The sequence below is a fragment of the Cryptomeria japonica genome, chromosome 7 (assembly GCF_030272615.1).
Source record: "Cryptomeria japonica chromosome 7, Sugi_1.0, whole genome shotgun sequence".
Classification (NCBI taxonomy): domain Eukaryota; kingdom Viridiplantae; phylum Streptophyta; class Pinopsida; order Cupressales; family Cupressaceae; genus Cryptomeria; species Cryptomeria japonica.
In genome coordinates this window covers 803,716,060-803,737,534 of record NC_081411.1, presented here as the reverse complement: position 1 = coordinate 803,737,534, position 21,475 = coordinate 803,716,060, and the positions used below count along the sequence as shown (strand labels likewise).

The 21,475-nt window shown below is 37.0% G+C and overlaps 2 protein-coding genes across 2 annotated transcripts; both read right to left on the bottom strand.

The window, feature by feature from the left end:
• Positions 1-5,065: 5,065 nt before the first annotated feature.
• LOC131057116 (L-type lectin-domain containing receptor kinase IV.3) lies at positions 5,066-8,058 on the bottom strand. Its single transcript, XM_057991303.2, has 2 exons — positions 7,095-8,058; positions 5,066-6,556 (listed from the first exon to the last, which is right to left on the bottom strand). Exons 1-2 carry the CDS (start codon positions 7,945-7,947, stop codon positions 5,298-5,300), a joined length of 2,112 nt encoding a protein of 703 aa, XP_057847286.1. The 5' UTR covers positions 7,948-8,058; the 3' UTR covers positions 5,066-5,297.
• Positions 8,059-15,384: 7,326 nt separating this feature from the next.
• Positions 15,385-19,083, bottom strand: LOC131057126 (L-type lectin-domain containing receptor kinase IV.3). Its single transcript, XM_057991313.2, has 2 exons — positions 18,126-19,083; positions 15,385-17,087 (listed from the first exon to the last, which is right to left on the bottom strand). Exons 1-2 carry the CDS (start codon positions 18,976-18,978, stop codon positions 15,817-15,819), a joined length of 2,124 nt encoding a protein of 707 aa, XP_057847296.1. The 5' UTR covers positions 18,979-19,083; the 3' UTR covers positions 15,385-15,816.
• Between the last annotated feature and the right edge of the window lie 2,392 nt (positions 19,084-21,475).

The window sequence follows — 21,475 nt, the reverse complement described above, 5'->3', positions numbered from 1 at the left end:
ATACACTCGGTATAAAAGGTCACCACAGGGAAGCATGGGCCCAATCGGGACAGGCCATAAGTGATCTGAAGAAAAGTCCCCACGGATGATCAATGGTCGATAGACAGTGTCCTGGACGACATGCATTGTTCCCTCATGAGGAAACTTTAAGCACTTATGAACCACGAAAGAAACCGCCTCCATGACGATCGACCACAGGATCCCAACTCTGACTCGGAAGAGGTCAGACTCAGGGATGATAGTAAAAACCGAGGACACCGCCTTGGGACCTACCATGACCATCAGGGTGATGTTGCCCAATGGGCTGATAGAGAATCCATGGTGGGTCCGCAAGGTAGTGTGACACTCGTCATAGACTGGCCTATGCCATCCATTCACAAAGAGTGTCTCCTCTGTGATGACATCAACTTTGTTGGAGGCGTCAACCATCACACCTGTGACAGTTTGACTGTTAAATCGAGCAGGGATATAGACAGGAGCAGGCTCTCCGCAATATGGGGCATCGAGCGGTGTGAATGAGATAAGAACGTCAGACACCTTCCTCGTCTAGGCAGGGGGAGACGATAGGGGTGATGGTTACCATGTTGACATATGGACCACCCTCCAAGACCGGATCAGATGTAGAAATCACATTTGTCGAGTGCAGAGGAAACAGGTTGGTATAGATCTACAAGTCACTATTGGTTTTATCCATGGACTTGTTTGACTTGTGTTTCCTTGCGTCAACTTTGATAGCCCCACTATCAATGTGGTCTTGGACAATGTGTCTAAGACAATAACATCTCTCAGTGTCGTGACTAGGCACATGATGGTAATAACAATACTTTGACCCATTGAACCAGCGGGGGTAGGGTCGGCTATCTGATAGAGGTTTAGGCTCAAGTAGGGTGATTAGGTTTTCTCGCAACAATCGATGCATGATACTCAAATAAGAGTCATTCAATTTTGTGAAGACTAGGTTTTGCGAAGATTGAGAGGCATCTATTGGAGGAGTAGCTGCTACATTAGCCACGACTTTATTCCTCTGAGACCCATCTCAGGACGTGCCAGGAAAGGACCCACCACGAGGGTTCGAAGAAGTCTTTGAACTGCGTCATGATGTGCTGATAATTGGTCAAGGCAGAGCATATGCTGGCAAGGTTCTGATAACAATTTAGGGGCAACTTCTCCCTCAATGTCGATTGCAGGTTGCCTATGAACATATGTTGTAAGTTGTTATCCGGCAGGGCAAAGGGGATCTTAGTTGAGATCGCCTGATATCGTGAGATAAAATCTCGTCACCTTCTCATTTGGTTTCTGCTTACAATGAACAAGGTCGGATATAGTGACCTTGTTGCCTATGTTAGCCTGAAACCTCTTGAGAAAGAAATCCATCAGTTGGTCAAAGGTGCGGATGGAGTGGTCAGGCAGAAAATTGTACCATTCCAACGCAGTCCCTTTGAGGGAACGAGAAAACAACTTAAGGAGAACAAAGTCCAGATTGTGATAGTCACTACACATGGTCATAAATGAATTGATGTGAGTGTTTGGGTCACCATCGCCACTGAACCTATCAAACTTCAATGACTCGGCGGCCATTGGAAGGATGGCATTTAGGATAGTGATGTCTAAAGGGCTCTTCCTGTAGTACGTGGGTGCAGATGGTTGGTCGGAAGTAGAAGCCAGAGAAGTGAGTTGCAACTAAAGCTGGCCCATGTTCTATAATATAGTATTCAGAGCCGGGTTCGTAGGCGGAGGAGGAGGTGGTGGAGTTGCACCACCTCCCTTGTCAGACGAGATGTTGACTGATGTGGTATTGGCATAAACAATTGCAATATGGGAAGCAGTGGAAATAGCAATCGAGTCACTAGACATACCCGTGTAACCTAAAGGAATAGATGAGGCACTGATACTCGGGATGGTGGAATCCACCATGCGGGCTCCTAACCCCGGGATGCTAACACCGACTTGGGACCCGAATGGATCAAATTGGGTGTCCACATGGGGTACCTTGTCTAGGGGCACATGGTTTTTAACAATCATGGATAGGGTCCTCAGCATTTCCAGGCCTCTCCTGTCGGATATCAACATGTCTCTCAACGTGTTGACGACATTCCCAACCTGGGGGGGGACGTTCTCTCAGTTCAGGAATCCCACAAAATCTCTCAGATTCTACTCAAAATCGACAGAGACAACAAAATCGTGATTGATAGCAGGTGGGGAAGATGAGGTAGAACTCCTAGGAGGTTTGGGTTGCGAATTGGAAGGAGAAGGTCCCACAGTCAAAATAGATTTCAGACTATGAGAGGTCAAGAACTCATTGGGATCGGATGATTGTTCACCCTGCATGGCGCCAGGTAGAGGAGGACTGCAGCGATTAGGAGGGAAGCTCCTCCTGGATGACCTCTTGACTACGACTCCTGTCGCAATCTGGGTCGTAAAGCTCATAAGTGTAAGGAAACTCAGGTGCGGAAACAACTTCCTACACTAATCTCTAGAGGAAAGTATTGTGCAAATTCTTTTAAATCCTTACAATTTCAGATTCGTTAACAACTTTAACAAAGATATTGCAGCCATATACCATGCATACAGAAAATAGAGAATGACACAATGATTTACCCTGGGAAAACCTTTCGGTAAAAAACACCAGCACTCCAAAACCTGCACAATGTATTATCTTCAACACAACGGTTACAACACACTTGCAATGCAAGTTCTTTCAGGAGACAATCGACACTTAAAGACAAATCCAGTAGCACGATATCATACCAACAATACACTCTTTTCGTATCACAGTCTGTAACCCATAAAAAACGCTTATGCGCTTTCCTTTTTAGGGCAACTCCCAAAGATAGCCGTCATTGAAATCTCCTAGAAATAGCTCTTACGTGTCATAGGAAACCGTCATAACCGTTTCAGCCATGATCTCCTTACACACAATTCAAGATGCCGACACATCAACATGCCAACTAGACAATTACACTCACACTTAATTACATTATTTGCAAGAAATACATTTTACAAAACAAATAATAAGAATAGGAATTATCCAAGGTTGAGACACCTTATTCCTAACAATAAGTTGATCAACAACCAAATCACGGAACAGGGGCACCTATGTAAGTCTTTGGAAAAAGATGTAGGACTATTTTATTTTGATGTGTTTAAGATAAACACGTGAAAGGGAAAAAGATGTTTTCTATTTTTGGTTTTTGTTTTTAAATGAGTGAGATGAAAAGTAAAACAACTATACTAAATTGGAAAATGAAATGAAATAAAACAACTAAACTCTACTAGAAAAAGAAAACACACACGAATCCCCCTTCACGTCAGGTTCACCAAAATGTAATGGAGGGAATTTGTCACCTTAAGGATAATGAATCCTCAAGAACAAATTATCCTTTAGATTACCTCTTCGAACAGGCACAACGCTGAGCCAGGGGATAACAAAATCATGCGAGGAGCGTCAGATGCCCTAAAGACGCCTCTAGATAGCCCTGTAGAGTCTCTGCCCACAGGACGAGCGTGTGAAGCTGGGACTCCAGCGCGACGCGCTATCGTCCTGTACTGGCGGAGTATAGAGTCCGGACAAAAAGTCCTAGATGCGCTGACGAAACTTATGAAACAACTAAACGATACTGAAAACTATGAAAAGTACGGATTACGAAACAGAATAAAGAAAGTAGTAAAGAATAAAGAAATCTCACAATCGGTCCATGCTATGAAGCCTCCCGCAAGATAATCTTCTCTTCACAAAGCTACACCTACACATATGCAAGAGAGAAAATGTTGGAAGTTGTGTTTTGGAGTCTGCCTAAGTCAGACCCCCATTTTGGTGTTTCCACCTCCACGGATAATCCAAAAAGCCACGAGAAAGGAAGATGATATAAAGAAGAGTGTAAAGGCAAATACAAAGACAATGCTATGCTATTTGGTAATTGGAAATAAACAAGTTATTGGAAATGCAAGATAGAGTTAGATTATTCCCCTAGTACTTGGCAAGTGTTGGCATGCTTGGTAAACTTGGTAGCTTGACGATGCTGCAACAATGGTGGTGGTGTCTCCAAGAGCTTCAATCTCCAAGAGCAAGTCTTCAATCTACTAAAAAGATCCTTTGGAAATTTCCCAAAACCAAGGATATAGGCTAAGGGACGAGCCTGGATGTCGGTGGACGCGCATGGAGGCATTACGATTCCTTCCTTGCGCGGGTCGTAACGTCCCAATGACCACATGCTGGCTGGTAGGTTGGCGGGACGATAGCGTGTCGCGTGGACATCTCTGTGTCGCGCCTACATTAGTGAATTTGCCAAGTCGACAGAATTGGTAACGTCTCTGAGGAAGCTGACATGGACTTCTTCGGTGGACAAAAGGACAAGTTGGCGGACCTATCCGCCAAGCAGCGTGGGGGAGGCGCCACATGTTGCAATTGCCACTAAAGGTGATGAGGGTGATATTTTTGACTCTACACAAATGTAAATTTAAAAATCTCTCTTAAGCATTTACAACTTAGATATTTTAACCTTACTTGTACCTCGATATGTTGTTTGTAAGCTCTCCCATACTTATTTTGATTTGGTTGTTGTTATAACTCTAGAGAAGATGGATCATGGTCTATGAATGGAATACAAAGCTTTCACATCCTTTTTGTTCTCTCAATGTCTCTTTATCTAATTGTGTCAATGCATTATATACTATCCAGTTAGATGGTTCAAGAAACTTATTTTCAACCAAATCTTGCACATCTTGAGTCTTCAACTTAATAATTTTAAGAATCATAATGTTTATCATTTAAAATAAGATTTTAAAGTGGGATAAGACTATTGTTCTCCATGACTAAACTTAGTTGAAATGTTTCAAGCATTTTCTTATATCAATTTGATAAAAATAAACAAGGATTCTTAAGAATGCATCAACAAATAAACAGAACAAACATACATACAAATTGTGTTGTATGAAGATAATAGACTACTTACAAGCAAAAATGCTACAGCATAATGACACCCTCTCTTCACACACCTTTTTACAAATACCTAATATATAGAGATGGTTCTGCTCCACACTCATTCTGGAGAATATTTAAAACAAATATTACAATATTACAATTTCTTAAGCATTGTTTTCTTCCACAAAGAATGTAAATAGGGTTTACATAAATCCTCCAACCTTCTGGGGTTGGGTAAAGAGATTTACAATTAGGAAGAAAATGGTTTTTTTAGACCTCGAGTTGAAAGAAAAGGAAAATCTAGAATTATCTGTCAAGAACACTTCATTTGAAGGCAAAGTTCCATGAGGGCAAGGCCTACAGACAGCTGAGAAAATCATCTGCCAACATCATAATCAGGATCTTTGTCATAACAATAGCTTGTTGAAGTAGTTGCAGTATCCACAGACTTGGGAGCTGAAGACAATAGACCATCAGTTTCTCCTTCATCTGTAACACGGACATATTCTTTGTGACTTGTACCATAAGAAGCCCAAATAATCTGATGGGCTGGAAGAGGAGTTTGACCTTCCAGTATTTGCAGTGCTGTTTTAATGTCAAGCCTTTTTTCAGGTACAGGATGAAGACAGAACAACCCTAATTTCAGTACTCTTTCCATTTCTTCCACATTGTACATGCCATCAAGATTTGGATCAGCAGCCTGCAAGATTTTTCCATTCTGATACAAATTCCTCACCCAATCCATCAGAACAATCTGTTCATTATCCTTGGACATATCTATGGGCTTCCTGCCACATCCAACTTCCAGTAAAACAACCCCAAAACTGAATACATCAGAGCTTGGAGTAACTTTCCCTGTATTTGTGACCTCGGGAGCAATATACCCAACAGTCCCCACAACCCGAGTTGTCTGTGGATTTTGTGTGTGGTCGTACAAACGAGCAAGGCCGAAATCTCCCAGCTTTGCATTGAGCTCTGAATCGAGCAACACATTGCTGGATTTCACATCTCTGTGAACAACCCTGCGATCCCATTGCTCATGAAGATATAAAAGCCCTGTAGCAATGCCCTTCAGAATCTCGTATCTTCGATCCCAAGACAGTACTACTCTCTTGCCATTTGGGTTTGGGAATATAAATTTGTCCAGGCTTCCATTTGGCATGTAATCATAAACAATGAATAGCTGTTTCTTTTTCCTGCACCAGCCCCGTAATTGAACAAGGTTTCTGTGCTGGAGTCGACCCACGCTCGAGATTTCTGAAATAAATTCCTTCATTCCTTCTGTGGACTCCTTTGTGATGCATTTCACTGCAACTTCAAGGCCGCTTGTGCGCAGAACGCCCTTATAAACCCTTCCGAAACCCCCGCGGCCCAGCAGCTGCTCATCACAGAAACCCTGTGTAGCAGTTTTCAGCTCTTCGTAGGGAATTCTATGAGGCCAATACTCTAGCTCCCATTCTTCAATGGACTCTTTCTTTTTCATTTTTTTCAGTTCACGAAATGCAAAGAAAACTGCTATCAGGAGCAGAACCAGAGATGCTACGGTGACAGCTGCCTCGAAGCCTCTGGATTTTGTCATCCGATTTTTTCCGATGAATGAAGGGAGACCAGAGAGATCCAGCGGCGGTGCTTTTCCTGTTTAAAGTACAGGCCCAGATCAATTGACCAATACAGAAGAAAATGCAACCATCTAAATTTCTTATCCCATTAAAACTTATAATCACAATGCAAGAGATGTAACTAATAAACCAGTGGCCAAATCAATTCCATTGTTTTACACTTTTTCACTGAACAATAAAACTTTTTCACTGAACAAGATTTATGGAGATGTAAAAACTTCTGATTTGTATTGGGTATGTTGATAGATCATTGAGTGCGATCGGAAATGTTCAAAAAATTATACCAAAAACTTTTACATCTTAACCTAATAGACAGTAGAAAATTAATGCAACTAAAGATTCATCAATTATTCCCCCTTTTAGGTGTAAGGTGGGAGAGTGGAGCCCTTTCAAGGGCACAGCCTCTTCCTCACAAAAAAGCCCCTGCCTCTTTCATCATAAGTTTAAAAAAGAAATCCTAAACTGAAAAATATAAAGCTAAATTCAAAATTGAGGAAATCCACAGATATTCATTTCAAAATCAATTTCAGTCCTGTGCTTCCATTTAGCATCACCTTCTGTACTGAAGCTCCAGCCGAGAATGTAATGATTTTCAACTGCATAAAACCCTGTAGAAGAAGAAAAACCCACATACACCTCTTCCATCAAAACTTTTGAAAGATTGAAGTCAGTAACTGATATCAATGGCTTCACAGGTTTATTCAACCCCACTTCTGCAACACTCACATTAAGCCGGTCTTCAACATGGTCATAATCAATCCAGGCTTGAATATTCCTTCCACTTTTCAGACTCAAATTCTGAAAATGGTCCTCGTCAATCCAACAGCCTGCCGGCTGTGATACAAAGGAAGTAACCCCATTCAGATTAACTCCAACATGGTTGTCATTTATATCTCCAAGTTCAGGGTTATAATTTGTATCAAATTCCACTGCAAACAAATGGTTGGACTGGAGGCCATTGGTTTTAGGTGTGGCGAGTACCAGGTACTGTGAATCTTCAGCTCCCACAATGGATTTATTGGGAGCCATGATGAAAGCTATCCCATGCCCTGATAAACCCTTGGATGGAATCACAATGGACATGACAAAGCTAGTGCTGAAGGACACCATTGAATTATCACTGTCTTTTATTGTGATTGGGGTAGGGTACAGAGCACGGGCCTTGGAACGCAGGGTTTGATTGGTTAGGGTGAGCACCCGCTCAGAATGTATGGAAGCATCTTTGAGCAGAATTATACTTGATTCGTTGAATTCACCATAGGTGAAAGTCTTGGAGTAGGCAAAGTGTGAGGCATACAGAAGCCATGGCAGCACTAAGGTAAAACAGGATCTTATCTGGTAGAGAGCAGCCATTGTTCCTAAGAAGAAAACCAGTTCCCTCGGATTTTTAGTAAAGCTCCTTCTCATTCTCGGGGAAAAATAGCATTAGATGGATTACTGGGCTGAGAGAGTCAATGATATAGGTAGTAAATCGGCTGCAGATTGAAGGAAGTTTCCACGTTTGAAATTACTTTTCACCACGGTGTGATAAGTTCACACCTATAAAGAGCAGGATACGGTTTCAAAATTTAATCTTCAAAATTTAGTATGATTGTAACGAAATTTATATTAAAAAAGTTTGGAAGGTCAATTAGGAAAAAAAATTGTCTCTTTTTACATGTATTTGTGCAATTTTAAACATGATTAAAACAAAAACATTTGAATTAGGAATATAATTAAGCTCCATTAGCAATAGACTCATTTTATGTTGATAATAAAGAGCGACGAAGAAATAGAAAGAGATGGAGAGAAAAAAGGAGAGATAGAGGGTAGGGGAGACATAAAATAGAGAGAGATGGAAATAAAAAAGGAGAGATAGAGGGTAGGGGAGACATACAATAGAGAGAGATGGAGATAAAAAAGGAGAGATAAGGATAAAGAGAAAGAGATATATATAGGAATAGGTAGAGATAGAGAGCGATATAGGGAGAGATAATTAGGGGGAGATAAAGAGGGGGAGATGGAGAGAGAGATGGGATATAAAGAAAGAGGGGAGAAAAAGGTGATACATAGACATATCAAGAAAGAGATGGAGACAAAGAGATATATAGAGATGTAGAGAGATAAGAGAGGTGAAGACTTTTTAGGAAGGGAGGGAGAGAGAGATAAAAAAGATATTCAGAGAAAGAGAAATAATAATGTTATGGTAGATGGCATGCCTTCTTATAGATATAATTAAATAATAATATAATATAATACAAATAATAATATAGTATAAATAAGTTTAAATATAATGTAAGTAGTAATATATTAATATCATACTAATATTTTATTATATAGAAAGTAGTACTATAAGTATAATAATAGTATAATATAAATTTTTTTTTATTATTAAGAAAAACAAAACAAACCAATCTTGCACTTCAAAGTTAACTTCCACAAATGAAAGAGCCAATTCTCTGGGTAGTAGCATTAAAATTGGATTCCAAAAATAAGAATAATAAATAATACCTAACAACTATAATTATTTATAAAAAAAAACGAAACAAATACAACACTCTATACGGCAATGCTTCTACGTCACCCCCTGCACTTAAAAAAAAATTGCTTTCTAATCCATCTGTCGTGTGTAAATAGAACAATAATAAATATTTTTTCATTTTTAAAAATGGTGGGAAGCATTGTACCCGCGAAGAAAATGGCATTTAATTGTGTCCGTTTGAAAGGAAAAACTAAGCAGAACAGACTATGAATTTAGTCCCCTAATTTTCGTCGCCTTAAAAGACGTGACGTTGAAATGTGAGAAACTTAGTCCCCACATTAATGGTAGCGTTTTAAAACGCTCACCAAACTCATTCAATTGTCAAGTTCATTCATTGGGTCATTCTTTCAATTATGTTAAAAAATACTGAGGGTATAACAAACATCAATTTTCTGGAAGGTAGAAAAAATGTGGAAAGTGTTGAAAATGGTTTTTTGTGAAAAAGTTACAATCATGTTAATGGGTTTTTGGTCTGTTCCTGAAGTTGAAAGGTTCTTAATGAACCTACCATTGATCAAGTCTCGACATCATAAGAGATGAGATTGAGATTGAGATCCCGTACATAAAAAAAAATAAAGAAAAAATGTTACAATCACAAAATATAATAATAAATAAGATATTTGTAAGAAAATTTATATTTTGGATTGGTAATTATATTTTACATTTGTTTTTAATATTTTATAAATATAGTGTTTAATTTTCAATTTATGTAATTGGACATACAAGTTTATTTTGAATTTTAAATCTATTATTTTAAAATAGTTTTATTCATTGTTCTAATAAAGAATGATCTTATTCTTTTGGACTTTCAACCCTTTTAGACTAGGCCACATGTCTGGTATTATTTCTTAAGTTGGACCACACTTATGCCTACTTAGACCCAATTTCAATATTCAAAATCTATTGTATAAAATTTCACTGTTCAGCTTGCTAAAGTTAAGAGTCTAGGATCATGTGTACACTTATAAGCAAATAGTGATATCAATTATCATTACTGCATTGCATCAATGCATACATCATCAAATGCATGTATCAACTTGTGAAAATAGTATCTACAAATGCATTACTACATTGCGTCAATGCATACATCATCATTGATGTCATGGACATCACATTATTTCCTTGGTGCAACTTCTCTATTGTGATAAACCTACTAGTACTATTGGATCACTAAATAAGTCTTTTTTTTCCTATTTTATCACATGTTATTTATTCCATAGAAAGTTATATTCAACTTATGCCAAAGTACCCTACATGAGTTTCTTTCCTTTAATGCAACTAGTTTACTCAAAATCGTGTTCTTGTATCAAATAAGGCGAGTTCACAGTATTGCATAATTTCCCTAGACTCAACTAATTCCTCAAGTCCAAAACTTTTATTTTTTATTTACTCAGATGTTTATTACTTATCACATTAGGATATGAATATAAATTTTGTAAACAAATTACTATCACCCATGGAGCATAACTAGGATTACAATTATCAGTAAGTAAGTAAGTATGAATACTTTGGTCTTGTATAATCAAAATATTTTAGATTATAAAATATTGTTATAATAAATTAGCATTTGATAATAATTTTACATGTCAATTATGTTTGTAAGGTCTATTTCAACTAATAGAATAAATAAATTATTTTTAAGGAGTTTAATCAAATATAATAATATAATTTAAGCTGTAACATTTTAAAACATGTTGAATTTAAATTTTTGTTGTACACTTCTTCATATATATCATGTATGATGAGGCACTCTCAATTTATTGATTTTAAAATTAAACACATAAATCACTTTTGTTCAAAATTAAAGCCATAAACCATTTTCCCAAGACTTTAAAGATAAAGTTTACCACCATACATTTTCATAACCAACTCATCATTATACACCTTAATAGTAATTAATAATTCCCTTCAAAAAATATTCATACTAATAAAAAATTATATCTTTTATGATCTAAAAATCCTAAGACTATAATATTCTCTCAAGTAAGAAAAAAATTAAAGGCATATATAATAATTGTTCTATGAAATGGTAGTACTTGCATGTGCTTGACCTTATGATTCCTTATTACAAATTTTCTAGTGGCATATAATACATCAATACAATGAAAAATATTTTAACACTTTAGACTTTTTTTACAATAGAAATTATGCACATCATGTATTCATTTTCCAAGAAATCAACATCATACAACTAAATAAAATAGATCCAGTCCTGATAATGTGTTTGTGATAAGTAAACTATGTTAGTAAGGAGGCTATCTTCCAAAGTAAATCACAAATAAACCTCATATAAGGTTTGCAACAAGATAAAGATAAATCATTAGAGAAATATTTTATTGAAACCAATGGTCAAGGGTGTTATAGCATAATACAAGGTCTATCCATTTGTTATAATTTATTGTAATGTGTATGTTTAACATATAGACAACTTAGACACCAAATTTTTTTAATTTTTATATTAATTTAACAAAATGAATGTCCAATATGTGTAGGCTAGTAAGTAAATAGACATCATATGAAGGATCTAAGGATTGAAATCTAATTTTAAATTTTATAATACTTCCATTTATGTGTGGTTTCTACTTAATGATATCTAGTTTACATAGGGTAAACCCACAATAATGGGTTAAAAACTTGCTACACAAACTTTTTCCAAGTGGAGAGGAAATTTTTTTGCAAGCTCCTTCGCTTGAATGACCACCTTTGAATGAAGGTGCTTTCATTCGAAGGTGATTTTCACAATGTCAAAATATATTAAAACCTTCAAGCAAAGGTAAGGAACTTCACTTGAAGGTACCTTCGAGCGAACATCCTTGACTAGGTCTCTCCCCCCATCTTTAATTTGTTTTCATAAATTTGACTTTCAAAGCTTGGGTTGAAGGTCCAAATGGAATCGACTTGACAAACCAACTTATAGGATCGTGTAGCCCTTGAAACAAGCTTTCCAAAAAGTATAATTTTAATATATTTTGGTTTTATTATAATTTTTTTTATGTTTTACTAAACATAGGTTTTCTCACTGAACATCAAGTTTCTTTGTTCTACACATGTGGAAAAATAGTAAATTAGTGAAAAAATATTGAAAAATATCTACACACTAGGTATTGATGTCTTTGTTCCATAAAAAAAAAATTAAATTTTGATACATACAAAACAAGTTATGCATAACATCATATGTCTATGTCTAGATTACAATTGGTTTGACTTCAAAACTTAATTAATTTTTTTTTGAACAAAACATTATGAAACCAAATGCAAGCATTATATATTGATGTTATAAATCTAAGCTCAATAAAACCAAAATTTTGTCCTTTGTAGGAAAAAAATTATGTGTGATGTCATAAACATCACTTTTTTAAAATGTTGTTTACTACGTAGCATCTAATGATAAAGCTAGCTAAGTGAACCCATTGTGATGGCTCATTAAGAGAATTTATATATTGGCTAGAGGGTGCTATTAGGTCCATGTGACATCTTCTAATAATATCAATAAGGTGTTCCCTATAACTCTAGGCTACAAATTCATCTAACTTATGTGTTATATGTCTAAATCTAGCGAACTTTAATAGAACTATATATGGCCAACTAGATGTCTCAAGCAATCTTTATCTCTTTTGAAGCCACTGATTTCTAATAAGACTCAACGGATTGTGTCTCTTATCATTCTTGTGAGAATATGTATCTAGATTGGTAGATCAATGATATATGTGTATGTGTATGCGTATGTCTATGTGTATGTATGTGTATATCTACATGTTACACACAAATACATATATACATATACATATGCATATGTATAAATGTATGTGTGTGTGTATACATGTAGATTGCATATGCATATGTATATGCATATATGTACATGTGTGTGTATACATGTAGATATTGCATATGCATATGTATATGTATATATGTATGTGTGTGTACACATACACATACACATATATCATTGATCTTTAGAGATTCAAGGTTGCATATTCATCATTCAAGCATTTACACCAATTTTCATGCAAGCATGTGTGTGTGGTTAGGGTTTTTTATGTCCATGTGTTTGTCATCTATTACATTCAACATTTATGATTACATGTCCATGTCCCCAAAAATTAGGCTACACATATGCATATGCATATACATATACATATATATCAAGAAAGCTTGGAACACAAAATTTTAAATTAGAAAGATCCTAAGACGGACATGACATAGCCCAATCTAAGGGATGGAGTTACTCTACATAGTCTATTATGGCTAGAATCTTGTGGAAGAAGTCATTTCTAGGTGATAAGTTCAATATTTGGGCCGATTGGTGTGCCATATGACCTAGTCTAATTAGTGAGGTAGGCTTGTTTAGGACTGACGCAACCTTGGAAACATGCACACCTCCTATATACCTATTTATAGAGCAAGGTTTTGTGCTAAAAAGAATAATGAATTCTATTGTCAGGAAAATGGAAGACTATCAACTTTCATAATAGATGTCAAACCCCTTTCTTAATGTACAAAGATCAAAGACACATCAAGTAGAGATGTAAAAATTGATGCAATTAATGTAACTAAGATTGAGATTGTATTTGCAACTACAATTGAGTGTTCTAAGTATGAATGCCTGATGGTAATTATCAATGAGAATAATGACCTAGAAGATGTCCTTAATACATGTTACTAGATGTAAAACTCAAAACATATGACATGCCATTTCAAAAAATAATGATCATATTTTGAAAAACCTAATTTTAGATTGAAAATTTTCAAATTTGAAAGAAACAAAAATCATGTGAAATCAAACTAATTGTAACTAAAATAATTGATAAATAATTTCTAAATCATAAAATTATACTGATACAAAATAACAATAAATAAAAGATCAAAAAACTTAATACACATTTATTCATTAAAAGAAGAAATAATGGTCATAAGATGCCTGCCTAATTGTATAGATGACATTTCGATGGAACTGTAGCATCCTAAAATTGCACCCCTTGCAATTTTTGATCGCATTTGGGTCTTCGCTTTATTGTTTGCTCCCCTTGGCTCGATCAGAGACCTGATTATGCTCATACAAGTCATAAATACCACCTAGCTCAAAGTTGCACCCTATTGCCACCTTGATCCAGCCCCAAAATAAGACTAGGGCGTGGTGCCCTGGTCCTCCCTAATGGGGACCCATTTTGGCCCCCTGACCCATCTCAAATTTGAGCGAGAAAAACCCCTCCATGTCGGCTCATGTCGAAAAATTAGTCAATTAATCTGACATGCAGGTATATAAGAGGGATTTCCCTTCTCATTTGAGGATCCATCACGCACACACATGAAGTCTTCAAGCATCCAAGAGATCAAGCATTCAAAAATTCGAGAGCAATTGAGCATTCTTAGTCTTCCTTCAAGCTTTGGAGCAACAATAGAGTCAATATTTCAAGCATTGAAGAGGAGATCATCATTCTAATTCATGAAGTCTTAATTCCATGTGGTGGCGAGCAAAACTTCACAAGGAGGTATAAGCATTTCATTTTTCAATAAATTCAACATCCTCTCAAAGAGAAGAATCTCTACTTTCAATCATTTAAATTACATTATTTCAATCACTTGGTTAATTCCAAAACCGAGGTTTGACCTAAAGGCAAGCCCCTATCCCCAACACATTTCCTTTTCCTTCTGTGTGCAAAAAACCAAGTGCACAGTTGTAACTCTCGATATAAGCTTTAGACACAGAAATGAAAAAACCCTTTTCAACGATCGAAAATATTAGAGGACCAAGAGGGGGTACCCTGGTCCCTGATACTTTTGGTAGTTTTCGCAAGGTAGCTCCGAATCATCTCATACTTCTCAGATCCAAGTACACAACGAAATCCCAACTTTACAACTCATTGTTTTCTTAGATTTGCCTTCATTTCTTGCACTTAATCTTAATTCAACTAGTCAATTTACAAAAAAGGGTCAAACACATTCCATTTCAGCCAGTCTACTTAGTATTCAGTACTAATCTTATTAGTGATTGCATCTAGTTGATTTTCCCCCTCTTTTGAATGTAAAGGCATCTCCCCATCTCAAAAAAAAATAGGTGATATGGTGATTTCTCTTTCTATCTTGCAAATTGCCAAGTCACCCAATTTTCCCCTTTACAAGGACATACATGTGTTAACCTTAATTAAAGATGAAAAATGTTTAAATGCAAAAATAATTTTAAATAAAGATATTTTAAAAATCGTTGAAAAGAATCAATTTTTTAATAAATTAATAAAATAACATCGGATAAAATAAAAAGACAAAAGAAAATTTAAGTCCCATATTGCTATAAGGTAAACTATAAAGATTTTTTTTTAAAAACAAAAAAAGCCAAAAGCCAAATCAATAGTATAGAAAACCACCTCTCTCGAGAAGCATTAACTGCAAAACCCACAATTAATATTTCCCTGCAATTCAGGCCAAAAATAGTTGCCGTCATGCTTGGCTCATGTCTATCCAGAAAGAGGAGTCAATTTTTTAATAAATTATTAAAAAGACATTTGGATCAAATAAAAAGACACAAGAAAATTTAAGTCCCATATTGCTATAAGGTATAAAAGATTTTTTTATTTTATAAAAAGCCAAATCAATAATACAGAAAACTACCTCCCTCGAGAAGCATTAACTGCAACAACCACAATTAATATTTCCCTGCCATTCAGTCCAAAACTGGTTGCCGCCATGCTTGGCTCATGTCTATCCACTGAACTTCAGTCTCAATCCATGAGGCCAAGGCCAACAGGTACCTGAGAAAATCATCTGCTTACATCATAATCAGAATCTTTTTCATAGATATGGCTCGTTGAAGTAGTTGCAGATTCCACTGATTTAAGAGCGGAAGCCAACAGACCATCAGTTTCCCCCTCATCTGTAACATGAACAATATCATGCCCATAATCATAGTGACTTGTATCGTCAGAAGCCCAATTAATCTGATGAACTGGAAGAGGAGCTCGGCCTTCCAGTATTTGCAGTACTGTTTTAATGTCAAGCCTTTTGTCTGGCAGAGGATGAGTACAAAGCAACCCCAATTTCAGTACTCTCTCCATTTCTTCCACATCGTACATACCATTAAGATTTGGATCGGCTGCGTGCAAGATGCTTCCATTCTGATACAAATCCCTCACCCAATCCATCAAAACAATCTGTTCATTATCCTTGGACAGATCTACAGGCCTCCTACCACATGCAACTTCCAGTAAAACAACCCCAAAACTGAATACATCGGAGCTTGGAGTAACTTTCCCTGTAATTGTGATCTCAGGAGCAATATACCCAACAGTCCCCACGACCCGAGTTGTCTGTGGATTTTGTGCGTGGTCGTACAAACGAGCAAGCCCAAAATCTCCCAGCTTTGCATTGAGATCTGAATCGAGCAACACATTGCTGGATTTTACATCTCTGTGAACAACCCTGCGATCCCATTGCTCATGAAGATATAAAAGCCCTGTAGCCACGCCCTTCATAATCGCGTATCTTCGAGCCCAAGGCAGAATTTCTCTGCTTGTCTTTGGGTTTGGGAATATCAATTTGTCCAGGCTTCCATTTGGCATGTAGTCGTAAACAATGAATAGCTGTTCCCTTCTCCTGCACCAGCCCCGTAATTGAACAAGGTTTCTGTGCTGGAGACGACCCACAGTCGCGATTTCTGAAATAAATTCCTTCATTCCTTCAGTAGAGTCCTTTGTTATGCATTTTACTGCAACTTCAAGGCCGCTTGTGGGCAGAACGCCCTTATAAACCCTTCCGAAACCCCCGCGGCCCAGCAGCTGCTCATCACAGAAACCCTGTGTGGCAGTTTTTAGCTCTTCGTAGGGAATTCTGTGAGGCCAATACTCTAACTCCCATTCTTCAATCGTTTCTTTGTCTTTTATGTTTTTCAGTTTACGAAATGCAAAGAAAACTGCTATCAGGAGTAGAACCAGAGATGCTACAGCCATAGCTGCCTCAAAGCCTTTGGATTTAGTTATGGGGTTCTTTCTGCTGAATGAAGGGAGCCCGGAGAGATCCAGCGCCGGTGCTTTGCCTGTTACAAGTATAGGCCCAGATCAATAGACCAACACAGAAGGAAAAAAACCATCTAATCACATAAGACTAAAATCACAGTGGAAGAGATGCAAACTCTAGACAAATATAGCATCTCTATTGCATAAATTTCAATATCTACAGATTGAAAGTTTTATTCCAAGAGTTAAATCGCTGATCATTCATCTTCATTTTTTATAAAGTTTTCAGTAATCTTGATATACCATTATTTCACCCTTTAGGTAAACCTTTTCTAGTAAGGGAAGAGCTAAGTCCTTTCAATGGCACGAGGATGGCTTTCTACTGTAAATTAGACCTTTGTAATAAGTTACAATCAGAAGTTGCAGAAGTTTTCAAAACTTTTATGGATCATTCATCATAGAGTTCTTTTAATTCATCAATTGACATGTAGTAGGTCGATGAATTTGATTCAAAACTACACAGTTGAATTCTGATGCGAATATCATAGTATATTTAGAGGGTTTGTCAAAATATAAACAATTTCAGATGCTAGCATGAGATGTTTCTGAATTTAACTCTGAGTATTTCCATCACTCAAATCCAGAAACATCTCATACTTATTTAATGGACTGTTAAAATTTGATGTCTACAATTCCGCATACTGTTTGTTGTTTGAAATTTTGGTTATCTCAAATAACTTAAAAAACTAGTATAACCAACATCTTTTGAGATTTGAATATCCCAAATAACAAGTTTAGTTTCTGAGATTTGGAATGCCCCTAAATAACAAGGTTCTCTAAACATTATGGTTATTATTCTATAATTAGATAAACCACTTTGAAGAATTAGAATTAAAGAGGCATAAAGATTCAAGAAACCTGTTCAGTCCTCACAACAATCCTCCCCCCCCACCCAGATCACAAAAGCCCTCCACCTCTTTAACTAGAAATGAGCAAATTTCTTAATCTTCTGAAATAGCAAAATCTAAAATCTAAACTTTCTGGTCTTACACATATTCAGAGTCTTTATTTCTAAATCCATTTCAGTCCTATGTTTCCATTTATATTTACAATATCACCTTCTGAACTGAAGCTCCAGCCAAGAATGTAATGATTTTCAACTCCATAAGACCCTGTAGCTGCAGAAAACCCCACATACACCTCCTCCTTCAACACTGCAGAAAGATTAAACTTAGCAACAGATATCAATGGTTTCACAGGCTTCTCAATCCCAACTACTGCAATAGTCACATTCAGCCGGTCTTCAACATGGTCATAATCAATCCAGACCTGAAAATTCTTTCCACTTTTCAGACTTAAATTCTGAAAATGGTCTGTGTCAATCCAATAGGCTGCTGGCTGTGATTCCAAGGAAGTAACGCCATTCAGATTAACTCCAACATGGTTGTCATTTATATCTCCAAGTTCAGGGTTATAATTTGTATCAAATTCCACTGCTAAAAATTGGTTGGATTGGAGACCATTGGTTTTAGATGTAGCAAGTCCGAGGAACTGGGCACCTGCGACGCCCACTACAGATTTGTTGGGAACCATGATGAAGGCCATTCCATGCCCTGCTAAACCCTCAGTTGGAACCCCAATGGACAAGACAAAACTGGTACTGAAGGAGACCATTGAATTATTACTGCTTTTTACTGTGATTTGAGTGGGGTACAGAGCACGACCCATTGAACGCAGGGTTTGGTTGGTTAGGGTGAGTACCCGCTCAGAGTGTATGGAAGCATCCTTGAGCAGAATTATGCTTGATTTGTTGAATTCGCCATAGCTGAAAGTCTTGGAGTAGGCAGCGTGTAGGGCAAACAGTAGCCATAGCAGCAGTAGGTTGAAACAGGATTTTAGCTGGTAAAGGGTACCCATTGTTCCTCCAAAGAAACCCAATGCCGTGGAGCTCTTAGTATAATTCCATTTCATCCTGAATAAAAATAGCACAGATGGAGTATTTCGCGGAAAAATTCCAAAAATTACAGCTAGTGGAACGGTGGCAGGTGGAAGATTCCGGGCTTGAAATTTTGGGCATTCACACGTATGTATAGAGAAAGAGGCGGAGATTCAGTTTTATTAAAATTGAAAACACTATTTATTTAAAAAATATTTAGTTCATAGTTATTTGTCAAAGGGTGTTGTGTTAGACAAAGTTAAGAGGGGGACTCTTGTGTGGAAGAGTCCCATATTCGGACGATTTATTGAAAGAATAAAGTCTAAAATTTCTCAATTCTTTCACAAATTGTCATATTATTCTTATTTGCAAGTCATATCAACATCTTAAAAAGACAATAGAAATAATAGTTGGTGTGAGCACAAATTTTATTTGTAATAGTAACTTAAAATCTATTTTTTACATTTTAACTTAACATATTCTTATTTTCCATAACATTAATTTACATCACTTTTTTGTTAAGTAAATAGTGTTTATTATTTAATAAAATTAATTTCTATTTATTAATTAATTAAATAAATGCCTATTTAATTAAGTATACCAATGCACATTTCCTCTTTTTCATCTTATTTAAAAATAAAATAAAAATCTATCTCCAACTTCACAACAAAAGTGGAAAGATAACCTTTTGCAATTTGACTATACTAAGGTAATATTGACCATTCATCAAATGAGTCAACCCCTCTCATCCACTTGCACTTACCCCAAGCTTCCACTTGCTTGTATCTCATCTCTCAATGCAAATTAAGTTAATTTTGACAGTTGGTCACTTGATTTTATCTCATCTCTCCACATGCATCAATATACTCCCTTCATCACAACCTAATTCACCCTAGCCCTCCAATTCAAGATCCAATCTCAATTATTCATATTAATTTAAAAAAATTATAAAAACCATCTCTCAAGGACATTTTACCATGCATAGAAATTTAAGTGCTTGTTGACAAATTATGAAATCTCTCTTGGGTGACCAATATTCCATCCAAATTGTATCTCTCCATCCCATCTTGAGCACTTCTAATGCATCAAAGGGCTTGTGGAGGTGAGATAGTTGTTTCTTTCATTTTTTATGCTCTTTTTGATATTCTAAATGCGCATTGAAAGAGGAGTAGAAAGTGTTGGAAGCTTAAGTTGTTGTGTTGTGTTGTGTTGTGTTGTCATTGATGTCACTATGTGTTGTAGATGGTCCATAAGTGAGTGTTATGATATTGTTTGTGGTTCGGTGAAGATATTGAGGCATTTCCAGAAGATTGGTGTGATGGAAGTTTCAATATGCAGGAAACTATACTTATTCAGGAAAGAGTTTTTAATGTCCTAGTAAGAATGTTTTGCATTCCTCCGGTATGTTTATGATTTGTGTATGTTTTGTACTATCAAGTTTATAGGTCCTCTGTTTCTCTGGTGGTAGAGTTGGTTGTTGTTGTTTTTTACAATGACTGCCTGTAAGAACTAGTCTGGAGAATACTTGGCGGTTTTCTGATTTGTGGATTAATTGTTGCAGCTAGGAGGACATGTTCATTTGGTTTGTGTAGTGTTCCAATTCAGTTTTCTAGTGATGGTTTGATTGTCAAGTGAATAATGATGTTTGAGTTCAGTGTTGTCAACTAGTCCGATTTTTGATTGACTATGGTGGTGTATCCTATTTGGATCATGCCCCTTTGGTCTAGATATGCTTTGGTGGATGATTTTGAAGGTTGATATGGGTCTCATTGTGGCATGTCGATGGGATGGGGTTTGGGATAGACTAGCCTAGTCTATGCTCTTGGATCCTTCCCTGGGATCACCTGGTGTTCTCTCCACACCCTAGGGTCTCTAGGACTTCCCTTGCTTGAGGAATCCCCTGACCTTGCCCAATCCACCCACCAATGAGTTGCAATGTTGCTCCTAAGGTCTCACCTACTCATGAGACTCAAAATCCCTTACTATGGCTGATAAGGGCTTGGCTTGTTCCACACCTTCCTAGGTCTTAGCAAGGTTAGGTTAGGGTTATTTCATGGTTTTCCCACCCATGCATGTGCCCCCAAGAGGTTTCAAGACTCTAACCCCTTACCGATTTCACTATTTTGTGTTTTTGCTTACAAAATAGGGCTACAAGGATTTTGACCAATTAGGCCTCCTACCCAGTCCTTTAGGGCTCCCTCTCACAAACGATGCACAAACAACCCAAACTCCCAAAATTGACTACCATTCATTTGGCAAGGGCTCAAGGATTTTCTAGGTTTTAGGCCTCTAAGTGGTCGTACAGTGCCCTAGGTAGATTTTAAGGTTTTTAAGGGTTTTGAGGAGGGTTTTTAGGACTGCCAGGGTCACAGTGTGGGTTTGTTGCTTTTGCCACCTTGTCTGGATTGGTGGAAGCTTCTCCTTCACACCAATGGTGCTTCTCTCACCCCTCTCCAACTCCTCCAAAGGGTGCTCTCTTCTCTGACTAACCTTGCTCTCCAAGACCTCTACAACTTAACCCTTCCTAGCCAG

Excerpts from the sequence above, each read along its gene's own strand:
- LOC131057116 (XM_057991303.2), bottom strand. The coding sequence starts at position 7,947 with ATGAGAAGGAGCTTTACTAAAAATCCGAGGGAACTGGTTTTCTTCTTA. Across the intron at positions 6,557-7,094 it reads CTGGAGCTTCAGTACAGAAG|GAAAAGCACCGCCGCTGGAT; the intron begins GTGATGCTAAAT and ends TACTTTAAACAG.
- LOC131057126 (XM_057991313.2), bottom strand. The coding sequence starts at position 18,978 with ATGAAATGGAATTATACTAAGAGCTCCACGGCATTGGGTTTCTTTGGA. Across the intron at positions 17,088-18,125 it reads CTGGAGCTTCAGTTCAGAAG|GCAAAGCACCGGCGCTGGAT; the intron begins GTGATATTGTAA and ends TACTTGTAACAG.